Genomic DNA, 20,263 nt, shown 5'->3' on the forward strand with positions numbered 1-20,263 from the left:
ATGTACTTCCGGTTCCACATGAGGTGTGTGGTTGACTGCTCAGTTCATAACTCTGGTGTTTGTAACTCTTAGGTTCTACAGTATGAGTAATCCCATTAACCTCAATGGACATACTCATGGTAGTAAAGTTAAGCATACACACATAGACATTTACAAGATCAGGGCTGTGAGCAGTTTTATTAATTTTAGTGGGACTACTAATTTAAGCAAAATGAAGCATGCACCCAAGTGTTTGCAGGATTGGGACCATTGTAAGGTAATGTTGAAATCCAAACACAAAACTATTTTTATTTTTAATTCCATTAAAGCAATTTTGTAAATACCAGCTTTTGTAAATATTTTTAAATATTTTTTCCGTACCTAAATTGAGGGCCTAACTTACCAGCCAATATCCTCTTAACCAATGGCAAAATAATAACTAAAAAGGAAAATGTTTACATAAATAAAGAAAACTCCCTTGCTGCTCCTTCCATGAGCTTAGCAAGGGAGTACAGGGCCAGGGGAAGATGATTACACAGACAGCTAGAGGGGAGTGACAACTTGGACTCTGAATGTGTCTCCCCCAATCAGGGCTGGTGCAAGGATGTTTCGCGCCCTAGGCGAAACTTCCACCTTGCGCCTCCCCCCGCATGCTCCCGCCCTGAGGCACCCCCCCCGTGGCAGCTCCCCACCCTCCGCCCTGAGGCACCCCCCCGCCCCAGCTCACCCCTGCTCCGTCTCCACCCCGAGCACGCCGTCGCTGCTTCACTTCTCCCGCCTCCCAGGATTGTGGCGCCAATCGCAAGCCTGGAAGGTGGGAAAAGTGAAGCAGCCACGGCGTGCTCAGGGAGGAGGTGGGGCAGGGCTGAGCTGGGGCAGGGAGTTCCCTTGCGTGCCGCCCCTGCCCCTTACTTGCTGCAGGCGGCCCTCCCTGCGCTCCCCTGCCCCAGTTCCCTCTGCCTAAATGCCGGCGGCGACCTGGGCGGCCGCCGCGGTCACTGCTGAAGAAAATGGTGCCCCCCCCCCCAAATCCTAGTGTCCTAGGCGACCGCCTAGGTCCCCTAAATGGTTGCACCAGCCCTGCCCCCAATAGTCAGTGTTATTTCTTAAAGCCCCAGCTCCTGGAGTCATGGGATCCCGTGAACGCTCCCTCCCATTAGCGCCCAGGCAGCACAGGCTGGGAGGAAGGAGCCCGGTTGCCCGCCCGCTTTTCCCAGCCCCGCCCTGCGGCACCGGGACTACATCTCCCAGCAGTCCTTGCGCTTCCCGCCGGGTGCGTGCGAAGTTGCGTCTCCAATCCTACTCCCCTCAGCTGTGTCGCGCGGGGCGGCCCAAGATGGCGGCGCGCTGGAGCAGCGAGAATGTGGTGGTGGAGTTCCGCGACTCGCAGGTAACGAGCCCCCGCAGCCTGGGAGAGAGCGCATGGTCTGTGCGGGGAACTCCCTGCTTTTTCCCGGGGGCAGGGGCCCGCTCCTCTCGCCTCCCATTGGCCGAGCTCGCCCAGCCTGTGTGTCCCCCCCCTCGCCGCGCTGTGCAGCCCTCGCACCGGGAGGGGCGCCTCGCTCAGCCCCTCCGGGTGGGACGGGCTGCTGTTTCTACAGGGGTCCTTCGCCCAGCGCTGAGTCGCGCACCTTACAAGCGTATGGCTGTAATGTAGCCACTCTTTGTCGCTGGGAGAGAGCTCTCCTGGCGACAAAATAAAACCACCCCCAACCAGGGGCGGTAGTTTCATCGACGGGAGAGTGTCTCCCACCACTGAAGTGCTGTCTGCGCTGACACTTTTTGTCATTAAAACTTTTGTTGTTCAGGGGTGTGTTTTTCACACCCCTGAACAACAAAAGTTTTAACAACAAAAGTGCCAGTGTAGACAAAACCAGAGCTACCTCTTTTTGCAAAGGTGGAGTAATTAAGTGGACAGGAGAGCTCTCTCCCGTCAGCTTAGAGCATCTTCACCAGACATGCTACAACGGCACAGCTCCAGCAGTGCCATTGTAGCGCTTCTAGTGTAGACTAGGACCTGGTCTACACTGCGGGGAGGGGATCGATCTAAGAGACGTCGACTTCAGCTATGGTAGTCTCATAGCTGAAGTTAAGTATCAGAGGGGTAGCCGTGTTAGTCTGGTTCTGTAGAAGCAGCAAAGAATCCTGTGGCACCTTATAGACTAACAGACGTTTTGCAGCATGAGCTTTCGTGGGTGAATACCCACAAAGTTATCTCTAGCTTGCTTCTTGCTTGCTTATATATACCTGCCCCAGGAAATTTCCACCACTTGCATCCGAAGAAGTGGGTATTCACCCACGAAAGCTCATGCTGCAAAACGTCTGTTAGTCTATAAGGTGCCACAGGATTCTTTGCTGCTGCTATAGCTGAAGTTGCGTATCTTAGATTGAATTAAAATTACTTACTTTGCGTCCTCGCAGTGCTGGATCAACGGCAATGGCTCCCCCGTCAACTTTGCTTCTGCCTCTCGCACTGCTGGAGTTCAGCAGTCGAGAGGAGAGCGATTGGGGATCAATTTATCGTGTCTACGCTGCACGCAATAAATCAATCCCTGATAGATCGATCACTACCCGCCGATCCGGCTGGTGGTGTAGACGTATCCTAGCTCATAGAAATAATAGAAATGTGAAAGTGGAAGGGACCACAGTAGGTCATCAAGTCCAGCCCCCTGCACTGAGGCAGGACCAAATAAATCAAGACCATAGCTGACAGTTTTGTCCAATCTGTTCTTAAAAATGTCCAATGACAGAGATTCCACAGCCTCTCTAGTTAATTTGGTCCAGTGTTTAACTACCCTGACAGTTAAGAACTTTTTCCTAATGTTTAACTAAATCTCCCTTGCTGCAATTCAAGCCCATTGTTCTCTTTAGCCAGAGGATGGAACAAGAAGTAATTTCTCACCCTCCTCTTTATATCAACCTTTTATATAGTTGAAGGCTGTCATCATGTCCCTGCTCAGTCATCTCTATTCCAAAGTAACAAACCCAGTATTTTCAATCTTTCCTCGTAAGTCATGTTTCTAGACTTTTAAATGTTTTTCTAGCTCTCTGGACGTTGTCTGATGTGTCCACATCTTTCTCGAAGTGTGGTGTCCACAACTGAACACAATACTCCAGTTGAGCCCTTATCAGGGCTGCCTAGAATGGAGTAATTGCTACTTGTGTCTTGCTTACAACACTTCTGCTAATACATCCCAGAACAATCACTTTGTTTGTAGCAGTGTTACATTGTTGACTCTCATTCAGTTTGTGATCCAGCTCTTTTTCTGCAATATTGCTTCCTAGATGGAGAAGGTAGGTGAGGTAATTTTTTTTTACTGGACCAACTTCTGTTGGTGAGAGAGGCAAACTTTCAAACTACACAGGACTTTTCAAGAGCGCTCTCTCTCACCTACAAAAGTTGGTCCAATGAAAGCTATTACCTCATCTAGCTTGTCTCTCTAATATCCTGGGACCGACATGGCTACAACACAGCATACTCCTTCCTAGGCAGTCATTTCCCATTTTGTATTTGTGCAATTGATTATTTCTTCCAAAATGAAGTACTTTGTCTGTGTCCTTATTGAATTTAATCTTATTTATTTCAGACCATTTTTCCAGTTTGTCATGATAATTTTAAATTCTAATCTTGCCCTCCAAAGTGCTTGCAACCCCTCCCAGCTTGCTATTGTACACAAACTTTATAAGTGTACTTTTTATGCCATTGTCCAAATTATATTAGAAGATATTGAATAAAACTGGACCCAAGACAGATCCCTGTGGGACCCCACTTGATATATCCTTTCAGATCGATTATGAACCATTGATAATGTGCACCCAACTTGTAGTAGGTTCATCTAGGCTATATTTCTCTAGTTTGTATATGAGACAGTAACAAAACCCTTACTGAAGTATAAAATCATACTTCTGTCAAGAATTTTTTTTACCTATTATTGTTACAGTTAACAACTGAGATGCCTGTAATTAAAATATTAGAGAGAGATTTCTCTTTTTTGGTGATACTTGCTATATAGTCATGTTCAGGGTTTCCTTTGAAATAACAGTCATTTCTCTCTGTTGTTTGTGTGTGGCCTTCAAGCAGCAATAGGGAACGATAAATATATTTAAAATGTAATTGCTTAGATTGACAGGGATACTCAGTAGCAGGTGTGTTATCTGAAACTACTTTTAATTCAGTTGTAGAAACCTTTTAAAGTTGACTATCCCTTTAACTTTTTCAAAACCAGTTCTTATTAAAGTAAAGTTGAATAAAAATGTGAACAGTAAATTGTTTTCCCCAGGTACTTTTAGCTATGTTACTTTGTTTACAACATATATTTTTAAATTTGTCGGTGTCTCTTTAATCCAGGATTTGGGCAAGATCCCAGAGTTAATCCTTTTTTTTTTTTTGAGAAATGCCCTGGAATCATTTATAACCATAAGTGTTCAAGGCCTTGGTTTTATGTTTTCTTCCAAACTACCAGAAAAGACGTATTTGTGTCTGTGACGGTGCTGTCTGTGGGAGCCAGCTGAGGTCACTCAATTAGGGTGAACTGCAAACAAAATGGGGGCAGACAAACCCCAGAAGCTGGTGGTTATTCCAATACTTAGATTTACCAAGCCAGCACAAAACAGCTTCTATAGTACCTCACTGGTTACTTAGAAGTTCAAACACCGCAGTTCCCTTAAAGTGCCCAGCCTCAGGCCTCCGCCAAAAGTCCTTTTAGAAATAGTCCATAGGTTATAGTCCAATGTCCATATTCAGGGTGACTCCTGTCAGTGACCGGAGATCTCAGTCCTTATGGCTTAAGGTTTCCCCCTCTTGAAACCCAAAGTAGATCTGAGATGAAGTAGGATCGTGTCCCAGGGTTCTTATACATTTCCAGCAGTCTTTTGGCCTGAGAAAATAATAGGCTTAACTTTTCTTCTCCCAAACATCCTGGCAATTAGCACAGGGAAATTTATCCATTAAACAGATTCAGATACAGGTTACCACAACCTTCAAAGAGACATAGAGACAATAATATTATTTCACTCGTCTTCCTAAATGTTAATATTCCTTTTTTGATCTTTGAATCAAAGCTATAGCAATAGACAAGACTTGTTTGCTTACATCCCAAGACCTGAACATACACCTACCCTTCTACCTCTAACAATGCAGACTTGTATTTCAAAGTTCTATTCATTTACATATTTTCCTAACAAGTCTCTAAAGTTCGACCCTGGGTCAAGTCAGTCGGTGAGGTAATTAACTCTTTCTGGCCCTGTCACCTTTCAATGAGATCTTATATTACACTCATAACGTCACAGTGTCATTTTCCCCTTCTTACAACATGCTTACCCTAGGTTTATTTTTTAGCTCTAGACTCGCCTGCCTATCCCCTTTACTTACCTGCCAGGTGAGTGACTGACTCCGTCAAAGTATTTTCTGTTTCTTTCTCCTGAAATGAATTTTGGCAATCTGGACAGTTGCTGCTGGTTTCAGTGTTTAGTGACCATCACAGCGACAGCCCTTGCAAGGTGATGGGGATTTAAGCATGGCTGCAATCTGTAAAAGCAATTCATGGTGAATGGAAATGAATGACCAAGTTGATATGTAGAAACCTGGCTGCTTTCCTCTCCTGCCCGTCTATTGCATTTAAGGTTCCTTTAATAAAATAGCAGAAAGATCTCTGGCAATAATCATGGTAGGAAATCCTCTTAGCTTCATTTCCTTGAAATCCTTGTGTGACAGTGTAGTGACTATCAAATGTCTGAACAGCCAAGGCAGCTCTGGGCCTGCTAAGCAACATATTTTTAAAAAATCATAACCTCTATTGCCAAGAAAATGAGCATTTTAAACTGAAGTTTGGTGCTAAGCATCCCATGTTTTGCTGAATGCATACAGTGCATACACTTAATCAATTGAGAATAACTTTTTTATTGTTTTTGCTCAATTGCTGATCATATATTTATTCCTCTTATTAAAGTGACTATACCAGGAGTTCTAGTTTTTTTTTCTCCAGCTTAATCATCTAAAATCTGATGTGCAAATTATACCTTGTTCATATAGCGATGACCCATTTAAAACATTTGGGGAACAGATCCATGTCTAACGTGCCGATTTACTGTTTCTGTTACCGCTTGGGTTGCTGGGGAAAACAACATTTACGTTATTTTCTATGGCGGTTTATTTTTAATCTACATCGTTCAGTTGGGTTTGATTGGAAGAAAATTGGGGGCCCTCTTTTCAAGAAAACAATAAGGCAAGATTATATTTTGGAAGCTGCTGCTTATAGTGAAACCCTCTTACAAGTGCATCCAAATGTAGATGTTTTAAAATATACTAAATAAGGAAACATGCTTAAAAAAAGCATGAGCAATTGCAACAACAGTTGAACACAGTAGCTCTGTCTGTTACAGTTCAGGGCACTGCACCTGTATTCTCCCTCTGTGGTCCAGCAAGAGTTCCCACTTTTAACTTCTAGCTCCCCAGCAGTCACCTCTTTTGGGTGGAGACTCGTGCCTTTCTCTCTTCTGAGCTGGGTATTTCCAGGTAGCCTACACTGTGAATTCCCCAGTAGAGCCAGGCTGCCTAAGCAGGGCCTGCTTTACTCTTTGTCTCGGAGACAGAAAACAGTGTAATTACCACAGTTAAGTTACCACACAACTCTTTCTAAGGCCTTGTCTACACTACAAGACTATTTCGAATCAACTTAGTTCGAATTTGTGGATTCGACCTTATGAAGTCGAATTTGTGTATCCATACTAAATACACTAATTCGAATTTCTGAGTCCACATTCACGGGGCCAGCGTCGACTTTGGAAGCGGTGCACTGTGGGAAGCTATCCCACAGTTCCCGCAGTCCCCGCTGCCCATTGGAATGCTGGGTAGAGCTCGCAATGCCTGCTGGGGGAAAAATGTGTCGAGGGTGGTTTTGGGTAACTGTCATCATTCAACCGTCACTCACAAACGCCCTCCCTCCCTGAAAGCGCCGGCGGGAAATCTGTTCGCGCACTTTTCTGGTCGGTTACAGCGCGGACGCCACAGCACTGCGAGCATGGAGCCCGCTGCGATCATCGCTGGACTTATGGCCGTTGTCAACTCCTCGCACCTTATCGTCCACCTCTGCAACAGTCAGCTGCTGAGAAATCGGGCGAGGAGGCTCCGGCAGCGCGGTGAGGAGAGTGGCGCAGACCTCTCAGAAAGCAGGGTACGCCGGGCAGTGGAGATCATGGTGGCAATGGGTCAAGTTCATGCTGTGGAACGGAGATTCTGGGCCCGGGAAACAAGCACGGACTGGTGGGACCGCATAGTGCTGCAGGTCTGGGATGACACAGAGTGGCTGCGAAACTTCAGGATGCGTAAGGGCACTTTCCTTGAACTGTGTGACTTGCTGTCCCCTGCCCTGAAGCGCCAGGACACCCGGATGCGAGCAGCCCTGAGTGTGCAGAAGCGAGTGGCCATAGCCCTCTGGAAACTTGCCATGCCAGACAGCTACCGGTCAGTAGCGAACCACTTTGGCGTGGGCAAATCTACCGTGGGGGTTGCTGTGATGCAAGTAGCCCACGCAATCGTTGAGCAACTGCTCTCAAAGGTGATGACCCTGGGAAACGTCCAGGTAGTCATAGACGGCTTCGCCGCGATGGGATTCCCAAACTGCGGTGGGGCTATAGATGGGACTCACATCCCTATCCTGGCACCGGCCCACCAGGCCAGTGATTACATTAACCGAAAGGGCTACTTTTCCATGGTGCTGTGCGTGTGTTCAGGAGCTCTGGTCTCTTTAGACTCCTCCAGGCAGGTACTTTCTTCCCGGACCACAAAATAACGGTTGGGGATGTGCAGATGCCTACAGTGATCCTCGGGGACCCAGCCTACCCGCTAATGCCCTGGCTCATGAAGCCCTATACAGGCGCCCTGGACAGAGAGAAGGAACTCTTCAACTACCGGCTGAGCAAGTGCAGAATGGTGGTGGAGTGTGCTTTCGGACGTCTCAAGGGGAGATGGCGGAGCTTACTCACTCGCTCGGACATCAGCGAAAAGAATATCCCCGTAGTTATTGCTGCATGCTGTGTGCTGCACAATCTGTGTGAGAGCAAGGGCGAGGCCTTTTTGTCCGGATGGGAGGTTGAGGCAAATCGCCTGGCTGCAGTTTACGCTCAGCCAGACACCCGTGCCGAGAGAATATCCCAGCGGGAAGCGCTCTGTATCCGGGAGGCTTTGAAAGCAAGTTTCCTCGGAGATCAGGGTAACCTATGACTCTCCACTTGCTTTCAAGAGAAACTGACCCTGGGCCTGTGTCAGTTTGTGTCAATTTGGATCTGCGGCTACATGCCGCATTCTCCAAGTTTCCCCCACTTCCAAAGCACGTTTTTAAGCAAATTAATTGTTACACTCATTATTAATAAATCTTTCTTTTACTTTGCATTTCTGTTCTGGTGTTGAGACATGGACGCATACTGTGCTGGGCACGGTGTGCACTGATGTACAGACCGCTTCCTCCATAGAGGACTGACATCCTCCTGCTCCTACATAGGTCTCTGGGGTGGGGGACGGATGACAGTGGTTCTGCATGAAGGGGAGGGTTTGCAGGAAGGGGCGAGTGGTGCCTTCTTTGCATAGGGGTTTGGATGACGGCAGTGGGCTGCGGGTTCCTGCGTGGGAAGGGGTGATGGGTGTGGGAGAAGGGTGACTGTCCGTGGATGAGGGCTCTTGTTGGGGCTCAGGGCAGCGGATAGGCTCGTGGATCCGTTGCAAGTGCATCGTAAGGGCAGCCTGCCTTCACAGTAATGGCGTGGCAGGCGCTAGGACCCTGGACAAGCATACACATTACGAAATGATCAGGGGCAGCATACACAACACAGAATGACCCTGGTGCCTACTGACTGCAGTGTGTGTGTGCCCCGCAGTTGATCCTTTCCCCAAGTCTGTACCCTGGTACTGTAGGCTATACCGTGCAAGTATGAAACCCCTGTCCACCCCATACACCGAAAAATCCTCTGACAGGAAAGACATGACGGAAACAGTGATTAACAGCAAACATCTTTTATTAATCTAATAAACAGTGGGGGGATGAACCTTGGATTTGGGACTGGCTGAGCCTATAAGGGAAGCACTTCTACAAATTTCTAACGTGAGAAGTGCGGGGTACACGGCCGCTCTGCTCTGGTTCAGTGACAGTTCTCACGGCCTCTACCCCTCCGTCTTGTACTTTTGGGTGAGGGGGGGCCAGGACTTCTTGGCTGGGGAGGGCGATTGCAGAGACACTGCAGGGGGGCCCTGTCCTCCAGCCTGCGGTCCTGCAGGACATCAACAAGGCGACGAAGCGTGTCCGTTTGTTCCTTCATGAGACCAAGCAGCGTTTGGGTGGTCTGCTGGTCTTCCTGCCGCCACCTATCCTCACGTTCCATGAGTGTGCGATGCTGCTCACATAGGGTCTCCCTCCAGTGTTTCTGCTCTGCAGCCTCTGCTCGGGAGCAGGCCATCAGTTCAGCGAACATGTCGTCCCTAGTCTTCTTCTTTCGCCGTCTAATCATTGCCAGTCTCTGCGAGGGGGATGCCGGGGCAGTCCGGGAAGGAGCCGAAGCTGTGTGATGGGGAAAGTTAGTGATTTCCTTGTACAGATACATTTTGGCGAACAGTGAACACCGTCTAGTCAATTTCTATGAAGAAGACCGTACCGGACAACAAGTGTCACGTGGTCTCCAGAGAAGCACAACATTTTGGCCTACGCTCTGATTGGCTGCGCCATTGCACAGGAGAGCGGAGAAGTCGGGAGAGATAGCAGAATCCCTCTAGCAGAGAGTCCTGGTAAGCCTTACAGTACATTATGCTTATCAGTTAACGGATAGCTGTGCCGTCGTGCTAAAGGCAATCTGGAAATCAGATACTATGACCCTTTTGCAGCCACTCCCGACACTGCAGGGGAAAGATCAATGTATGCTTTTCCTGTGTGGCCTACAGCACGTGGCTGCTAAGCGCGGGGCTTTGTTATGCAAAGTATAAGTAAACCATTAAGAACAGTAACTATTCGCTAATTGCCCTAATTAGATGCAGCACTTCAGTAACGAGATTACCCTGAGGCGTGTCTCTCGAGTGCAGAAAGAAAGGATGTTAAGGGAAGCACTTCACCGACCGGGACCCTACGCGGCCATGCTGGTAGAGGCGATGGTTCCCCTGTATCTGAGGATGTCGTGGCGTGGAAGAGTGAGCTTCACCGGAGGACCAAATAAGGCACCTCTTCCTCGAAACCTCCTGCGGAGGGTATTTGAGGAACTGTTTGAAGCATTTGTGGAATTGTCCATGGAGGACTATTGTTCCATCCCAATCTGTGTAGACCTACTGTTCGTTTAGTTTCCCTTTAAAAACTTTTAGATATAGTATTTATAGATAGAATTTATATTTTTGGTATACATGTTTTCGAGCAAATAAATATTTTCTTGTTTATACGACTTACCGCCTGATCCTTCCCCTGACTCTGAGTCCGGGTTCACGGCCGGTGAGGGTTGGTAGGGGATCTCTGTGAGGGTGAGGAACAGATCCTGGCTGTCAGGGAAAGCGGCATTGTGTTCGCTGTCGCCTGCGCCTTCCTCCACGGACCCTTCGTCGTCTTGCCCATCGGCGAACATCGAGTAGGAACTGTCCTGGCTCACTATGCCATCCACTGAGTCCACGGTCACTGGTGGGACAGTGGTGGCAGACCCACCGAGAATGGCATGCAGTGCCTCGTAGAAGCGGCATGTCTGGGGCTGTGCTCCGGAGCGTCTGTTTGCCGCTCTGACTTTTTGATAGCCTTGCCTCAGGTCCTTGACTTTCACGCGGCACTGCATCGCATCCCGGCTGTATCCTTTCTGTGTCATGGCTTGGGAGACCTTCTCGAAGGTCTTTGCATTACGCTTGTTGGAGCGCAGCTCCGACAGCACAGACTCCTCGCCCCACACAGCGATCAGATCCTGGACTTCCCGGTCTGTCCATGCTGGGGATCTCTTTCTATTCTTGCATTGGGCTGACTCCTCTGCTGGAGAGCTCTGCATCGTTGCAGGTGCCGCGGAGCTCGCCCCGATGTCAAAGCAAGAAATGAGATTCTAACTGTCCAGACAGGAAAAGGATTTCAAATTTTCCCGGGTCATTTCCTGTGTGGCTGCTCAGAACATCCAAGCTCGGACTGCTGTCCAGAGCGTCAACAGAGTGGTGCACTGTGGGATAGCTCCCGGAGCTACTAAGTTCGATTTGCATCCACACCTAGCCTAATTCGAGCTAGCAAGTGCGAATTTAGCGTTACTCCACCTGTCGGGGTGGAGTACCAAATTCGAACTAAGGAGCCCCCTAGTTCGAATTAAATGGCTTCCTGGTGTGGACGGTTGAGCGATTAGTTCGAATTAACGCTGCTAAATTCGATTTAAGATCCTAGTGTAGACCAGGCCTAAGCAAGCACATTTAGTCTTACGGTAAAAGGATTACAGAGAAAACATACTAACACAATAAAAGAGCCTATACTACACATGCCAATAAGCATACCAGAGAGCACCCCAATTCCAACAAGGGGTCTGGCCAATAAACAGTCCTTTAAACCCCACCAGCAGGGCCGGTGCAACCATTTAGGTGACCTAGGCGGTCGCCTAGGGCACTAGGATTTGGGGGGCGCCATTTTCTTCGGCAGCGACCGCGGCAGCCGGATCTTCGGCTGCCCCGGTCACCGCTGGCATTAAGGTGGAGGGAGCTGGGGCAGGGGAGCGCGGGGAGGGCCGCCTGCAGCAAGTAAGAGGGGGAGGGCAGCACGCAAGGGAACTCCACGCCCCAGCTCACCCGTGCCCCGCCTCTTCCCCGAGCACGCTGTGGCTGCTTCACTTCTCCCACCTCCCAGGCTTGCGGCACCTAAGCTGATTGGCGCCACAAGCCTGGGAGGTGGGAGAAGTGAAGCAGCCATGGCGTGCTCGGGGAAGAGGCAGGGGAGGGGTGAGCTGGGGCTGGGGGAGTGCCTCAGGGTGGGGAGCTGCCGCAAGGGGGGCGCCTCAGGGTGGGAGCACGGGAGGGGGGAGGGCGTAAGGTGAAAGTTTTGCCTAGGGCGCGAAACATCCTTGCACCGGCCCTGCCCACCAGGGATTATTTCTGCGGTTACAAATTCATAACCCTTTTTGCTCAGAACAAGGCGACCCTTTCAAGAAAGGACTGCCCCTTCCCCACTTAGACAGATGGTCCTGTCCATTTGTAGGATCAGAAAGAAGGCCCTGAGTCTGTTTTAACTCAGGCTGTTTAACTAGAGGTCCTTTCTTTGTCTGTTGGTCTATGGAGAATCCAGTTTGAGCCTGTATATGCAAGCCTCCCCATGGATACTGCTCTGGAGGTGTTACAGAGGGAGTGAATTTGCCTAACCAGCCTTCCTGTTCTTAGCTCCTGTTAGAACTGTGTTACCTCTCCCCCATGGAATTACATGCAGTCCCTGGCCACAATGACAGACCAACTTAATTCAGTCAGGTTTGTGCAGGATATTGCAGGAAATTACCATCTCTGTCACACTACTTCTTTAGGAACAAGTGTGTTGAGTTAATACATTTTCACTGTAATGAATCCAGCCTACAGCCTTCTTTGTTTTATGTCTTGCATTCCTCCATCTCTTCCTCTAATCAAAATATTAAAGAGATCAAGTTTTGAGAAATGAACATGACACTACGGTGAAGAATTGCTTCCAGAGAATTGATAATGAGATGAAGACGTTCACCTCTAGCTCACTTGTTCAGATCTGGTCCAGATCAGGAGAAATCAAATCTTGCCACTTGACAGTTTATGTGAAATGAGTCGGGGGTTTCAGTCCTCTTCCTTGCAGTTAGATTTCAACATGACAGTTGTCAATCTTAATAGAGAAGCTGAGGATTAAAAAGACTATGGAGGCTGAACCTATTTCCTTTCTCCTAGAGCTGTTTCTTGCAGGTCAGCTGCAAGGCCCACTGGTGGATTTAGGAACTGGCACTGCCTGTTCTAGAAGTAGAGGACTTCAGTTCCCAGGGCTGGTAGGCTGGCACCTTTCAGTAGCACTGAACACGCTCATATGTTTGGGTTTGGGTCTGTGTGGAGAGGGCTAATTGAGAGCTCTGATTGCAGCATACGGTAAAACACTAATACTCCCTAGCTCTTACAAAGCACTTCTCAGCAGTAGATCTCCAAGTGTTTTCAAAGGCAGTTCTCAGTATCATTATCCCCATTTTACAGCTGGGGAAGCGGAGGTTCACGGAGTGAAGTGATTTTCTGGGTTCACCTACAGACCATTGACAGCCTGCATCTCACCCATGTTCTATCCACACTGCCTCTGTAACATGAACATTACACAGGTGGCTAAAGAACAGCCAGACAAATAACACTCAGCACTTACAGCCCATAGAGCTCCTCAATGCAGCCAACCTAATGTTTAATACCAAAGCATTACTTGTGGAAACTCCAGATCCCAGCCTACAATACTATATCTCTTAGCAGAAGGCTGAATGGCTGATTAAAACCTGGAGTGTCTACAGGTTACATCTCCTCACTGAAACTGAAGGAGGTTGTACTCTGTGGTCTTTGATCCAAATGGATGTGGCCCATAGGTTCTTGGCAAGCTGTCAGCGTAGCCCAAAGGTGGGTTAAAATAAGCTTATGTCTGATTAGCTGTCAGTGTGCAAGACAATGAGCTATGCTAAACAAGTAACTGGTCTCTGCCCTCCAAGAGCTTACAGTCTAAAGATCAAGTCTGTCTGCTTCCTGCAAAGTGGAAGGCGATAGTTATGGTACACCCAAAAGCAGATAACATTCTGGGGTATGAGAAGGTGCTTTCTGAAAGTAGAGGAGCAGTAAACCAAAATTAATTACCTAATGTAGATGTTTGGGAGGGTTGGGGATGCTGCCTGTGCTAGTGACTCAGCATTCCTTTCAAACATCCAATGGTTTGAACATACCTATCCAAATAAGTGTTAATGCTAATTGCAGCAATTACAGGTAACCTGAGAATTTAGTCTAGAGGAAATCTGTCTTAGTTTTGCTCAGAGTTGCATTCTGAAAGGTCATGTTCTGAAGAAGCACTTCTCGGCATGCAAAACCTCTGCAACGAATTTGATAGTGAAATTTTTACACCCAGATTTGAGCCTGTAATGCTGGAGCAGCCATCTTGCTACCAGGTGACCTCATTTGTGACACTGACAGAACGGTTGTCCAGCATGTGAGACTGTATACTGGTGCTTCGTCCTGTTCTCATCAGTAATTAAGTTTTATGGCATTGACATTTGTCCTAACAACACTTACTGTCTACAAATGCAGTATACCGATACATAAAGCATTAATTACAACCATACATGAACGGTTACAAAATTGCAAAGTGCTTTTTGAAACAGGAACAGCTGACTAAACCTATTTTAAAAACCTTTGTATAAGATGACTTGAGTTTTGAATCATTGGCTTTCTCCCATCTCCTGGGAAAGATGGAAAAAATACCAAGAGCATAAGGTTGCTCCACTCTAGCTGTATTAAATACCTGACAGTTGACTAGTTCTTCATCAGACCAAAAGTGCTTATGTCAATAATGGCTTCAGCTATTTTCCTCTTCATTTTTCATAAAAGGAGCTATTCTAACTATTGTGATAGAGATGGCAATTTCCTGCTATATCCTAGGGAGACCTTACTAATTAAGTTTAAGTATCTTTGGAGTCCATTGTATTAAATGAATGGTTCATATATTATTGTGGGTTGGGATTGCATGTAACCGCTTGAGGGGGGAGGTGTGACAGATGTGAGACCTAACTTTTCAAAGGGCTATCTTGAACAATGTGTCAGACTAGAATGGGCTTTTGTAACAAAAGTGTCAAGTGGATTTCCTGGGGAATTTGTAGGGCAGGAATGGGCAAACTTTTTGGCCTCAGGGCCACATTGGAGAATAGAAGAAATTGTATGGCGGGCCATGAATGCTCACAAAATTGGGGTTGGGGAGCGGGTGCGGGTTCTGGGGTGGGGCTGGGTATGAGGAGATTGGGGTGCAGGAGGGTGCTCCGGGCTGGGATCTAGGGGGTTGGAGAGCAGGAGGGGGATCAGGGCTGGGGCAGAGAGTTGGGGCGTGGGGAGAGGTTCAGGGGGTGCAGGCTCTGAGCAGCACTTACTTCAAGCGGCTCCTGGAAGCAGCAGCATGTCCCTTTTCTGCCTCCTATGCAGAGGCATGGCCAAGTGGCTCTGCACACTGCCCCATCCACAGGCACCGCCCCTGCAGCTCCCATTGGAGCATGTAGGAGCAGAAGCGGGGCTATGCTGTGGCTTCCGGGAGCCGCATGGTTTGGCCTCCAACCCTACACCCTAGCTGGAGCATTAATTACAACCTGCATCCAGGCTGGAGCGGGGCCAAGCCGTGCGGTGCAGCCCCCGACCCAGTGCCCTGGCTGGAGCGGGGCGGCTCGCAGGCCAGCTCAAAACGGGTCGCAGGCCGTAGTTTGCCCACCCCTGATCTAAGGGGCAGTGAATGCAAATTCCTCACCTCTGATTATGCAAAAACTCAGCCTTTTGAAGCTAGGTTCTGAGGGGCAGGCCACTGTCTGCTGATTATCGGTTACGTGAGGCCAAGATCAAACTATTCATGGTAGTTCTTGATTCTGAATCTGTGCCAGTTATGAACCTGTAACCATGGGGAAAACCCAGTTGTGAGATTTGAAGGACAGACACCTACCAGAGCCCTTGTTGGAGTTGGGGATGACCTCTGATGAGCTTTTTAGCTTGCAAGTAGGTTCCTTTAGTCTTTTAATATGTTTTCTCTGTAATGCTTTTTCACCTGAAGAGTAAAGATGCTTGCTTATAAAGAGCTGTGTGGTAGCTTATAATTGCAGGCTATCCACAGGGCATAGCCTCTGGAGAGAAAGCAAAGCACAGATGCTGGTCCTCTAGGCAGACTGGCTTGCTGGGAATATCAGAGTGTAGGCACAAAACTGTGCAGCCTTTAAAGAAGAAGGGAAAGTAATGCAGATCTCTACCCAAGAGAGGTGATGGCTGAGGAGCTGGGAACTTAGAGTTGGTGTCCTTGAGGGACCACTCAGGGGAATACAGGTACAGTTGCCCTGAACTGTGACAGAAATATCATGGCAAATCCTCCTTCCCTTTGTTATGTTGCTGTAAATGTAATAACACACTTTATACTAGTAATTCTGTTTGCAGTTCTTAACTGGAGTCCAGGAGGATAGCTTTAGCCGTTACTATTTAGGGTCCTAAATAAGGGAGTAGTTTTAAATTCTTAGCTGCAGGGTTTGGAGAAATGTATGAGACCCCCTACTAGCCAGAACAAAACAATACCAACACTAAAAAAATGTAGGGAGGGCAGCCAGCATTACCCTGCTCATAGGTTTTGCAAGCCAGGCAATAGAGTAAAACTGACATATATATTTATTCTTTTTTCTGCTGCCCAGTAAGTAGCTGTGAAGCTGGCCAGAGTCTTGTTAATTTCATGCTGATACTGCTTGACAAAGCTCTGATCAGCAGTAAAAGCACACCTCTACCCCGATATAACGCGGTCCTCCGGAGCCAAAAAATCTTACCGCACTATAGGTGAGACTGCGTTATATCGAACTTGCTTTGGCCCCCCTGCTCCTTGTCCCCTGACTGCCCCCTACCCAATCCCCCTGTCCACACCCCCAGCCCCCTGACAGGGACTCACCAGCAGAGGCGGGAAGCGGAGCAGCCCGGCCCCAGCCCGCTCCACTCTGCCAGCTCCCAGCCGCAGTGCTCGGCTTCTCGTTGCTGGTGAGTACGGGGAGGTTGGGGAAAGGACGCCCCCCACACTCACCTGCATCGGGAAGCGGAGCGATGCGGCCCCAGCTCGCTCTGCTTTCCTTGCCCCGGCCCCAGCCATGTCGCTGGGGGGGGGGGGCAGGGGTTGGGGAAAGGTCCCACACTCACCGGCAGTGGGAAGCGGAGCAGCCCAGCCCCAGCCAGCTCCACTCTGCCAGCTCCCAGCCGCGGCGCTCCGTGTCCTGCCGCAGGTGAGTACGGGGGACGTCCTTTCCCCAACCTCCCTGCACTCACCTGCAGTGGAGGAAGTGGAGCAGCCCGCTCCACTCCACCAGCTCCCAGCCGCGGCGCTCCACTTCCCACCACAGGTGAGTACGGGGGGCGTCCTTTCCCCAACCTCCCCGCACTCACTGGTGGCGGGAAGTGGAGTGCCCCGGCTGCGACTGACACGCTGATCAGCAGAAGCACTGCTTTACCGTGTTGTGTGCAAACCCATGTTATATTGGGTCGCGTTATATCGGGGTAGAGGTGTACTGGAGCTATCTAGCTGTCTGCAGACTTAGGCTGATGGCACTACATTGCTTTACAGTCAGGTCATATTCAGAAGCTTATCTTTGCAACCATGAGAGCTAGAAGTTTTTTTTAATTACATCTAAATTATATGTAAATTGATGGCTTAGGCCCTTGGCTTTCCAGATAAAGCTTCCCACGCACCGTTAGCACATAGATGTCAATTTTTCAAAACCTGCCTAGTTTTCTCTTCCTGCAGAATCTTATCTGCCAGTCTGTTCTGTCTCAATCTCCTGGAGGAACTTTGGGGTCTCTTAGTTTCCATCAATAGGAAAGTCCAACATAAAGAAGACTCTGACATATCTTAGCCATCTTCCATTTGTGCATGTCTGGCTTACAGAAGTGGTCACACTTTACACATGTACAGGACTGTAAACAAGGTCCCTGGAATAAAAGCAGGGTTAAGATGTTTTTAAAAGCTGCTTCACAACAGGAATAGAACCACATTAATAATAATAATTATAGAACAGTGATTAAAAGGTTTCATCTGTGGTTGCAGAGTTAAGGGAAATGAAGTAAGCTCTCAGTACTTGCAGCTGTGTCTGTCATATCTGTTCTTCAACCTACACTACATCATCACACTACCTTCAACCTTCAGATCAGCTCCCCATCCCAGATTCTGTGATTTGTGGGGGAAGATAATTCTTCTATCTCTGATGTCAATCAAGCTTGGTTTCCACCCTACCAGCTTGGGCCTTCTTGAAGATAAGCGGGCAGGCTTTACTTCAGGATTTCAATCTTGCACATAGTTTTGTTTGACTGGAAACTTAAACTGATGGGTGTAATTTAGTTTTTTCTCTTTGACAGGCAACTGCTATGTCAGTGGATTGTCTTGGACAGCATGCAGTGCTCTCTGGGTGAGTGTGACACTCTCCAATAGAAATTTGTGGAAATCTCTTTCAGAAGTCAAATCAGTGGCCTTCAGGGTGATCTTGATTGAAAAGCTGATGTAATGTTGGAGGAGGGTGAAACTGAATTCTATTCAGAGCTTTCTGGGTCACGTTTCCAACGTGATGGAGAGGTAAGAGACAGAAACATTAACTCAAACATTGCTGCTGTTTCTGCAGTGGTGGATGCTTTCCTGATGACACCAGTGGAGTCTTTGGAGTGTCACTTAACTAGTATGGCCATCTGGAATTCTATTTGAAGTACAGATCACTGATGGGTTTTCTTTAGAATCATAAATTCATAGAATCATAGAATATCAAGGTTGGAAGGGACCTCAGGAGGTCATCTAGTCCAACCCCCTGCTCAAAGCAGGTCCAATCCCCAGACAGATTTTTACCCCAGTTCTCTAAATGGCCCCCTCAAGGATTGAACTCACAACCCTGGGTTTAGCACGCCAATGCTCAAACCACTGAGCTGTCCCTCCCCCCAATTGATTCATAGGCTCTTAAATTATGCATGTGGGTGGGAGATCCTGGATTTTGCTGTCGATTCCCCTGCCAGGTAAATCCATGCAGTATGGTCAGCTACTAAATTAATGCCCCAGTTTATCCTACCAAAGCTTTTCAAAGCCCATCTCCCTGACCCCACTCCCTACCCCCCATTTCCTTTTGTATAGGACCCTGGTGTATCACTTCCTTGTGTGGCAAAGTGTGTGTGAGGAACTGGAGGGAGTGGTCTGAGAGCACCTGACCCCTATGTACATTGGCCCTTGCCTTCTCTGTCTCTGTATCCTGAAGGGAAACGTGAGAGAAAAGGAGAAGTTTCTCTCTTATAAATTAGAACCTAGTCTGAGCAACCCTTGGGCTCTGACATTCCCCTGAGTGTACACCACAGGGTCAGGCCTCCAACAAATGAATTATGTATTTGAAAAGTGCAAACCACTGTGCTTACGCACTGGAGCACCGTCACCAAGATATGGAGGGACTAGTCAGGTTATACCAGGCCCAGAGGAGGTCAGGACAAGGATGGGGAGCAGCTACCATCATGGTCCTCTAGTGATGTGTGAGGGCATAACCCTGCAGAATCCATGCATGGTCCTGCAGTTCCGGTTGTTGAAACCCTCTAGATTGGCATGGCATGTTAGCAGGTGCCATAGATACTAGACTTTCAAGGCACCTGCTCCCTTTAGCACCGTGACTCTGAAGCCTCCTGAGTGGCTGGTGTTTAAACCACTCGGGATGCATGTGCTTTGCTCCCACCTGTCACATTACTGTGAGCTAATAACTAATTGTCATATGCTAATGGAACATTACTAGCCATTAGCATGTTCTTTTCAAAATGAAAGATGTGGCTGCAGCTGTCTGGCTGACTCCATGGTTGTGCTCAATGGTCGTTCCTCCCTCTACTGCTCCTGTCTCTCCCTCTTTAGAGCAAAAGGGCAAAGTCTTTAGATACCCATCTCCCATCCCCCAGCCTGCCTGTCTCCTCCTTGCAGTCACATCCCTCAGTGCCGCTTTGTCCACAGCAGTGTCTGATTTGAACAGGAACAGCAGGCCGGGCAGTCCGTGTAGGTCTAACTGGATACCATTCTCACTCGCACGTTTTGATTTGCACATGTCAGTAACACAGCTAGCTTGCCTGGGTTTATAATGGCTTAGGGGGCAGCCCTGCAATTTTGAAAATCTGCTGTGTGTGCCACGCACACAGTTGAGCCCATTCCCAAGCCTCTGTCTGCCAACATGCTCAGCACCCTTTGAAAATCCTGCACGTCTGTCTCCCACACATAAGAGAGGCTCAGCAACCTTACACTTCTGAGAATGTAGCCTGAGATGATTTTAAAAGGCTTGGTTTGCAAAGGAAACCCAGCTGTCTTTCTGTTCCTCCTCTTGGCAGTGCTGTCAGAGCACCCAGAACAGCTGCCTGCTTACTATACATCTGACCCTTGTGTGGTCAGTAATAAGTAATTCTGGACATTCCAGCGCCAGCCTTTTGTAGAAGTAACTTTAACAGTCCTGTTATCCTCTTATATTTTCTCTCTCTCCTTGGGTCCTCTCTAACTTATCACTGTCCCCTATCTGATCCTTTCTATACTTTTGACTTTACACACTTCACAAAAGGGGATTGAGGGAATTCAGCATT

At 48.2% G+C, this 20,263-nt stretch overlaps 1 protein-coding gene across 6 annotated transcripts in view; it reads left to right on the plus strand.

The window, feature by feature from the left end:
* Positions 1 to 1,253: 1,253 nt before the first annotated feature.
* The window catches only part of WDR59 (WD repeat domain 59), a 117,468-nt gene continuing 98,458 nt past the window's right edge, over positions 1,254 to 20,263 (plus strand). For 2 of the 6 annotated variants that reach the window (XM_044986898.1, XM_044986899.1), the window contains exons 1-2: positions 1,254 to 1,369; positions 18,044 to 18,093. In XM_044986898.1, the coding sequence (XP_044842833.1) occupies positions 1,316 to 1,369; positions 18,044 to 18,093 (104 nt within the window). In that variant the 5' untranslated portion in view covers positions 1,254 to 1,315. Of the gene's footprint in view, positions 1,370 to 18,043; positions 18,094 to 18,123; positions 18,258 to 20,263 lie in introns of those variants that run through there. The other 4 variants (XM_044986897.1, XM_044986893.1, XM_044986895.1 and 1 more) reach the window with 4 other exon arrangements.

This window comes from Mauremys mutica, chromosome 14 (genome assembly GCF_020497125.1).
Source record: "Mauremys mutica isolate MM-2020 ecotype Southern chromosome 14, ASM2049712v1, whole genome shotgun sequence".
Classification (NCBI taxonomy): Eukaryota; Metazoa; Chordata; order Testudines; family Geoemydidae; genus Mauremys; species Mauremys mutica.